Source organism: Octopus bimaculoides, chromosome 21 (assembly GCF_001194135.2).
Source record: "Octopus bimaculoides isolate UCB-OBI-ISO-001 chromosome 21, ASM119413v2, whole genome shotgun sequence".
In the NCBI taxonomy this organism is placed as follows: domain Eukaryota; kingdom Metazoa; phylum Mollusca; class Cephalopoda; order Octopoda; family Octopodidae; genus Octopus; species Octopus bimaculoides.
This window is the reverse complement of record NC_069001.1, coordinates 8,008,833-8,017,344: the sequence shown is the minus strand read 5'-3', so window position 1 is coordinate 8,017,344 and position 8,512 is coordinate 8,008,833. Positions and strand designations below refer to the sequence as shown.

At 36.0% G+C, this 8,512-nt stretch overlaps 2 protein-coding genes across 7 annotated transcripts in view; both read left to right on the top strand.

Annotated features, from left to right (window-relative positions):
- Window positions 1–2,499, top strand: part of LOC106876947 (coiled-coil and C2 domain-containing protein 2A) — a 44,119-nt gene extending 41,620 nt beyond the window's left edge. For all 5 annotated transcript variants that reach the window (XM_052975371.1, XM_052975372.1, XM_014925715.2 and 2 more), the window contains 2 exons: window positions 691–766; window positions 855–2,499. In XM_052975371.1, coding sequence (XP_052831331.1) covers window positions 691–766; window positions 855–1,043 — 265 coding nt within the window. In that variant the 3' untranslated portion in view covers window positions 1,044–2,499. The remainder of the gene's footprint in view (window positions 1–690; window positions 767–854) is intronic.
- A 2,048-nt stretch (window positions 2,500–4,547) lies between these two features.
- Window positions 4,548–7,706, top strand: LOC106876945 (dynein light chain Tctex-type protein 2B). 2 transcript variants are annotated; one of them, XM_014925710.2, is made up of 3 exons: window positions 4,548–4,670; window positions 6,162–6,235; window positions 7,110–7,706. In XM_014925710.2, the coding sequence occupies exon 3, from the start codon at window positions 7,166–7,168 to the stop codon at window positions 7,637–7,639; it is 474 nt and encodes a 157-aa protein (XP_014781196.1). In that variant the 5' UTR covers window positions 4,548–4,670; window positions 6,162–6,235; window positions 7,110–7,165; the 3' UTR covers window positions 7,640–7,706. The 2 variants fall into 2 exon arrangements, with proteins under 2 accessions (XP_014781196.1, XP_014781197.1); XM_014925711.2 differs by having other exon boundaries at window positions 4,550–4,666.
- Window positions 7,707–8,512: the final 806 nt, after the last annotated feature.

Genomic DNA, 8,512 nt, shown 5'->3' with positions numbered 1-8,512 from the left:
GTGGTAGTGGTGGTGGTGGTAGTGGTGGTGGTGGTGGCAATGGCTGTGGTGGTGGCAGTGACAGTGGTGGTGATGGTGGTGGCGGTGGTTTGGGGGGATAGGCAGCAAAGCTATGATGACTTTTTGGGGGTTGGGGTTTCTTCTAGTGTTTGATTTGGTGGTGTTTGTGATGATAATTGTATTTATTGTTAAGCGAAGTGAGCTGGCAGAATCATTAGCACACCAGATGAAACAGACGAAAATGCATAGTAGCATTTTCGTCTGTCTATACGTTTTGAGTTCAAATTCTGCCAGAGTTGACTTTACCCTTCCATGCTTTTGAAGTTGATAAAATAGGTACCGGTTGAGCACTGGGGTTGATGAGAACACAGCCCACTACCCGGTCTGAGAATTGAAACCACGATCATATGATTACTAATACAAAGCCCTAACCACTTGGTCATATACCTCCACCATCTTATTTTAGGACAATGTTATTGACTGTGTCCCTTTTTTTCTTTTTAAGAAAGTAAAAGTATAACCCTAGGGAGATTTAGCTGCTAACTCTATCAGGTCTTGCTACCATATAGAGGTCTCCCTTGTCTTCAATATGTACCAGTTAAATATGGAGCAGAGATCTAATCAGTCTATATACCCCACCCTTGTTTAAAATATGTTCTAAATCTCTGTCATAATTTCTTTCATGTGAAGGTTGGAGGAAAATTGTACAAGTGCTACCATTAAGGAACATATCACAGACATTGAACATTCTTGGTCTTCTTATAAGGTAAGGTTGTTAGCTTAATGTTATTGTTATTATTATTATTATTATTATTAAACTGATCCTTGTATTTTTTCTTCTCTTTCTTCTGCAGATCTCTGGCTCCCCAATCAATATGTCCTTTACAGACATCCCATCCGTTGTCCAATCAATCTACGAAATGGGAATACACAGCTACGACACCAGCAATGTGGAGTTTGCCCTCGCTGTCTACGTCCACCCTTACCCCAATAACATTCTCTCTGTCTGGGTATATGTTACAGCCTTGGTGAAAATGCGATAAAACCAAACCGTAATTGGGTGGAACAGGTTAGTAAAGGTTAAGGGTCTTAGTAGTGGTATTGGGTTAAAGAGAGATGTTTGAGAGGTTGTTGGTGGTAAGGGATAGACAAGCATTGGGTAATTATGTTTCACAGGGTTTTCCTTTTCTGTAGTCTGGCTGTAGATGATATCTTGATAGGGTGGTAGCTCTTGACAGCTAAGTAGACTGAGACCAGTACTATACATACATATATATATATATATATACAGGATTGTCTGAACAACATTATTGACTCCCAGGTACAGAAATACATGGTACCTCTAGCATTTATTTATTGATGACAAGCCAAAGCATACATTGAAGATTAGCACTTGGACCCCAAGGGTAACTGCCAGAATGCTTATCCCATAAATGACAATCACTGTAATTTTGTAGGAATACTTCCTGCCTACCTATCTACCTACCTACCTTCTTATCTATCTGTCTGTCTGTGTGTTTTTCCTTCTATCTGTCTGCACACAGGCATGTGTATATAAGCATGAATATAGATGTATGTACACATACGCACACACACACAGTGAATTGGTAGTCATTATTCTTTCTGTGTAAAACAGAAACAAAAGGAAGAGAATTTCATTGAAAAATTTAAGTGAAAGATTTACAAATAATTGTCAATGAAGTGAAAATCAATTATTTTTTTCTTCTTTCTGAGGAACTGAAAGATATTTTGATGTAGTGGGAATTTCAGCCAAAATTTTTGAACTTTAACCCCTGCTCCTCTGTTCAATTTACATCTCATCAATACAACACAACATACCATTAAAATATCAAACAGACTCTGACTGTTTGATATTTTGGGCTCTGACTGCTGCTAATTGCTCCTGTATATCTGCCACATACAAAGACTTTATTAATTGTCAGTCCACCTGTGATCTTACTACACCTCTTGTGCCTATATACATACATCAGGGGTTCTCAACCTTTTTTTTTTACCTATGAACCCGTTTTATTCTGGTGGAACCCCATAGACATTGAAATTAGTTTTATAGATATTTCTTTCAAAATTCCTATTTTGTTTTTCACTCATTCACTTGTGTAGGGGGGTTGCAATAGAACTTTCTAAGGGAACGTGTTTCAGTGGTGGGAAACATGTTGAACTACGTAAAACATTAGAGAAAGAAACCTAGTTGTTTCATGCAAGAAATACATCTAAAGAACAAATCATTTTTCACGAACCCTTAAAATACTATTGTGAGTCCCCAGTTTACTATTTTGATTGTCTGGATCTCCCAAAATCTTATACAACCCCCAGGGGTCACTCAGACCCTGGTTGAGAACCACTGGTATACATATACACTTATATATATTGTAATTAAGAATCAAATACTGTTGTTTACATTTAAAAAAAAAAGATCTGTCCATGAAATATTTTTACATTTCTGTCAATAAAGAAAAGATTTTCTTGTTTTAAAACATCTGTTTGTTTTCTGTTTTAAATATATTAAATTTTTTTTAAAAATTCTTGTAATAAATATTTTAAATGCAAAATAATATTTAAAAAAAATTTAATGTTAATAGTAAAATATGGATAACAAATGTATGAAACAAATTTGTGAAGGATCATATAAGAAATTATTTTCAATAAAAGAGTGCATGTGTAAGAAATATCTTTCTTTATTCAACCTTTAGGTTAAATAACTAATTCCTCACATCAAACTTTAAGGAAAAATTTAAGAACGGATAACGCAGTCTCTAAACCAGAAACATAACAATATTTATTCATGGAGGAAAATAGGCATGGTTGCTGAGACGCCGGAATGTTGTTATGAGCTGTCCCCAGAGTTGGAATGTTGGAGAGACAGCTTGATACGACCACGCTCATGTAAGAGAGCTCTGTTGGACCTGTGTTACCTCTTCACCGGCCGGCGAGAAAAGAGAATGAAAAGAGCGAGAACGTTTAGATGTTGAATTCCACGCATGCGCATGGGACTCTTCCTGTGTTCCTTCCGGAACTATTCCCTGCGCATGCGTGGATGAAAACGCAGTAATGGCGACTGTATTTTGGCACCAAATGTCGTCACTACACATGTAAGTTTGTGGTGCAGAATTAGGGAAACACTCACATAGTATAACTGGTACTCCATTGGTTACGACAACGAGGGTTCCAGTTGATCTGATCAATGGAACAGCATATGAAATTAATGTGCAAGTGGCTGAGCATTCCACAGACATGCATACCCTTAGTGCAGTTCTTGCTCAAGAACACAACACAGCCCAGTCCGAGAATCGAACTCACTACATCATGATTGTGAGTCCAACGCTCTAACCACTGAGCCATGTATCTTCACATAAAGAATGCTTACAGCACCTAGGCTTCCCAAGCAGTCACGCATCTAAGTCCTAACTAGGCTCGACGTTGCTTGACTTCAGTGATTGGATGAGAACCAATGCTTTCAACATAGGCAAACCATTGTAAATGCTAAAACTTTCCTGATGAAGAATGTACTACATAACATAGATTAGTGATTAATGACTTCAGAGTTAGAGCTGGGTAGGCTCAGAGGTAGATAATCTGGAGAAAGTAGACATTGAAGCTAAAAGAATCCACAGCTAGTTCATGGGTTTAGCAAAATTCTAATTGACATCCTTAAAATCAAAGTAAATGTGGTTGAGATTTGTAGCATAAATGATGAGGTTTTTGTATGCTCTTGTTGAAGGTTGCAGATCAGATGTCAAGCTGGTGAAAGTTCCTGCTATACCAAAGGTGACATGGTGGTAGAACAATGATACAGTGGATAGCAGAATCATTGGTGCATCAGACAAAATGCTTAATAGCATCTCTTCCAGCTCTTAACATTCTGATTTCAAATTCCGCAAAGACCAACTTTGCTGTTGATCCTTTTGGGGTCGACAAAATAAGTTCCAGTTGATTCAATCAAAGGAACAACCTGCTTCTGAAATTAATGTGCAAGTGGCTGAGTACTCCACAGACATGTGAACCCTTAACGTAGTTCTCAGGGAGATTCAGCGTGACACAGAATGTGACAAGACTGGGCCCTTTGAAATACAGATACTATTCATTTTAGCCACCTGGTTGAACCAGAGTAATATAAAATAAAGTGTCTTGCTCAAGGGCACAACACATTCCTGGGAATTGAACTCAGTACTTTACAATCATGATCCAAATATCCTAACCACTAAGCCATGTGCCTTCACTGATAAAAAAAAGTTCCAGTAAAAAAAATAGAGTACCAGTCATGTAGTGGGGTTGATATAATCGACTTTCCTTCTCCCTCTCCTCAAAATTACTGGCCTTGCGCCAAAATTAGATAGACTTATTGTTGGTTGTTGTCATCGTTATTTTAATTATTTGGTTCTATTTTTTTTTTTTTTTCAATAAAAACCACCTCAGTGTTTCTATCATGTAAAACAACAGCAACATCAGCATCATTGTTGCCATAGCCATAACTGTCACTAGTTTCCATCACCACTATCACTACTACTACTGCTGCTGCTGCAGCTGCTGTTACTATATAACGCTCAGCCTTTTGGATCATACCCCGACTATCTATCCAGAGATTAATCTATCCAGACACACAGAAAAGGAGAAACTGGACATTATTATAGGACAAAATATGGATCCTGTCAGTTAGTAGAGATTTTCTCGCACTTTTCCTTTTTTCTTATTCAATGTTGTTGTTATTGTTGTTGTTGTCACCATCATTGGCATTGTTATTGTAGTTGTTGTTGTCATTGTAGTAATAGTAGTTGTAGTGTTTGTTGTTATTGTTGCTGTTGTTTGTTGTTGCTGCTGCTGCTTCACTAGATATCTTCCAGTCTTTACTTCCCATACACTTCTGAGTTCAAATCCCACATGGAGTCACTTTACTGCCATCCCTCTCTGGGACCGTCAAACGGTATCTGTCTGTGATGTATGCAGTCAATATTAGTTGATTATACTACCCGCTCCTTCCTCTCATCTTCTATGAATTACCAATAATAGAACTTATTCTTTCTGAGTTCAAATCTTACAAAGTTCACTTTGTCTTTCAATCAAAAAGGGTTTTAATAAAATAATTTTAGAAATTAAAAAAGAAAAACTTATATAGGCACAGAAGTGGCCTGTGTGGTAAGAAGCTTGCTTCACAACCACATGGTTCCAGGTTCAGTCCCACTGCATGGCACCTTGGGCAAGTGTTTTCTACCATAGCCTCAGGCTGACCAAAGCCTTGTGAGTGGATTTGGTGGATGGAAACTGAAAGAAAACCCATCAAATATATTCATATATCTATATGTGTGTATGATTTTATGTCTGTGTTTGTTCCCCACTTCTGCTTGACAACCGGTGTTGGTGTGTTTATGTCCTCCGTAAATTAGTAGACTGATAGATAAAGTACCAGGCTTTAAAAACAAACAAACAAACAAACATGTACTTGAGTTGATTCATTTGGCTAAAAATTCTTCAAAGTGGTGCCCCAGCATGGCCACAGTCTAATGGCTGAAACAAGTTAAAGATCTTGTTTGATTTTGCTATTTCCCAAAATATAAAATAACTCTTTTAGCCAGAAAGAAAGAACAGCCAGAAATAAGGTATTGTTTATGAATGCTGTTAATAATATTGTCTGTCTTTATCATTAATCATATTTGTAATTACTTAAGTAGTTTTTAGTGACCAGCTATTATTAATTAAGAGCTAATTCAATTAATTAAATGTTACTGCACTAAACAGAAAACTTCTATACCACACAGTCATGCTTGCACTTATATTCACGATTACTTATATTTTTTACATTATACAGACAAGAAAGCAGTATTTTGAACACAGAATAGCTGTTAAAACAGCAGAAAGACTGGATATTCTGCCCTTATAAGATGGAAAAAGTTGTCAGCAGTCAGCCATGGGACTCGAATCTGTATCCATGACTGTCTGCTAACAACTTTTTCCATCTTATACTCAATCTTTCTGCTGTTTTCACAGCTATATTGCATTCAAAATGCTACTTTCTTGTCTGTATGATACGATGCACATTCCATGCTTCTAAAAGCAAAGCAACAAAAAAAAGTTTGTTTACATATGTTGTTGTACTTGTATTTTTATATTTATTTACTTATTTATTTTGTTTTATTATATTTTTTGAGGATTTTGCTATCAAAGCATTTGGTCTCAGCTGTAACAAAGACAAAGTAAAAATGAAAAAAATAACAGAAAACAGGCAAGAATAAAAATATTTTTTCTTTTTCACAAATTTCCATTTTACTCTTTTACACTCTTTTACTTGTTTCAGTCATTTGACTGCAGCCATGCTGGAGCACCACCTTTAGTCAAGCAAATGACCCCAGGACTTATTCTTTGGAAGCCTAGTACTTATTCTATCGGTCTCTTTTGCCGAACCGCTATATATATATACAATGGGCTTCTTTCAGTTTCCGTCTACCAAATCCACTCACAAGGCTTTGGGAAGTTAAGCAGTTGTGGTCGATGAAAAAGGTAGCAGTAGTACCAATAATTGAGGAGCCCTGGGAACAGTGAGCAAACATCTCAAGAAGTACGTGGAACAAATAGGGGCTGCATTAAGGGTGAAGCACTTGCAGAAAACAGCACTGCTTGGAACTGCTTGAATACTTCAGAAGGTTCTCAAAAAATAAGAGGTGTTACCTTGGTTCACTGGTAGTGAACAGCTGACACTATAGTACATCTCCAGCGTTAGAAACTGGACAAAGGCTATGATAATAATAACAATAATTTATTCTTTTATTGGCCACAATGTAAAGCTGGACGAAATACTGCTAAGCATTTTGTCCAGCTTACCACCTTAATAATAATAATAATAATGATAATAATTAATTCTTTTATTAGCCAAGAGGGCTCACATATACTAACATTAAAGGACATGCAACAACGTAAAAGACAAAAGGGACGATACAATGGGTTTTCTGCATATAAACAATAAATAACAAGTAAATTAAATTAAGGAGTTCGCTTTAAGGTCTTTTAGTCAAATAATAATGATAATAATAACAATAATAATGATATATATGTATGTATGTATGCATATGATTAAAAAATAAATGCACTTATATTTATAGCTCATTGGCCAAGCATCATTAAATTCAAAAAGTAAAGAACTCTTTGCACATCCACAATGTCTGATAATAGTATATTCAAGAGACTGAATGTCCGTGCAATGGGCAGGATGGCAATTCGAAAGAAGAAAAATGGAAATTTGGATTTGAGTGAAATGAAACCTTTAAAACCACCGCATTTGGAAAATACCTTCCAGCTTGCTCCTTCACAACGTTTTATTCCTCATTGTGTCGAGGGAATCATTAAAGACATCATGCTAGCAGAGGATCTTGCCAATGCCATCTATAATGCAGAGGCAGCACCATCTCTTGTAAAAAAAATGTCTGATGAAATCAAAGAGAAACTCAAGTTGCTGTATTGGAAACGCTACAAATACGTGGTTCATGTTTTGATTGGTCAAAATCTTAGCCAGCATTTCATGATGGCTAGTCGTTGCCTTTGGAATGAAGAAGTCGATAATTTTGTTGTTGTCAAATATAACAACTCGAATCTGTTTGTCATTTGTTCTGTGTTTGCCACTTATTTGGAGTAGAATCCATTTTGAAACCAATAAAAGTGAAAGAAGAGATGCAAAGGAAATAAATATGACAATAACCTGATTCCATGTCCATGTTTTATTGTTCATTTAAAGGTAGAGTTCCTAGAACAGCTCTGAAATTTATATACAGCTTTTATTTTTCTTCTTTATTATTCTGTATTGTTTTCCTACGGCTATATAAGATATATAAAATGTCAGCAAGCAAATAAATAAATATTTTTAGCGACAAAAGTATAAAGACTAAAAGCATAAACATGAAATACTCTAATGCTTTTCTCTAATTTTTATTGCTTAAAAAGGAATCAAATCTTCTCTAGAATTTTCCACCTAATTATAAAGCAATAAATTTTGTCTTAGTGAGATTTACTTATCGTTTCTACACAAATTGACTGATATAAAATTATGTACATGCAGACATTTATAAATAGGACATATTATGTCTCACTTCAGCTTTTATGGGAATTTTCTATTTGCAAAAACATTAAAAAAAAAAAAAAAAAAGCTTTGATAAAGTATCTATTTAGAGTGGCTTAGCTAAAACCTATCTACATGTCTTTTGAAATTTCAGAGATGTACTTATCTGGAAAGTGATTTGACCTAAAACCATGCGTTGAAACTAAAACAATTCTAGCATGGAATATATATATTGGCCAGTGGGACTGAAACCGGATTCATATGGTTGCAAAGCAAGCTTCCTGCGGTGACTTCCGGGGTTGGCATGCAATGAATTTCTCCCCCGCCCCCGGCAATTCTTCAGTAAAAAATTTTTCGTATTCCTACAGTTTACATATGGGAGATTCTGAATATGCAATCACCCCTGTATGACCTAGAATAAGCAGGGAATAAAAAATGGCTCTGTAAAGATGA

Coding starts and splice junctions, on each gene's coding strand:
- LOC106876945 (XM_014925710.2), top strand. CDS start 7,166: ATGTCTGATAATAGTATATTCAAGAGACTGAATGTCCGTGCAATGGGC.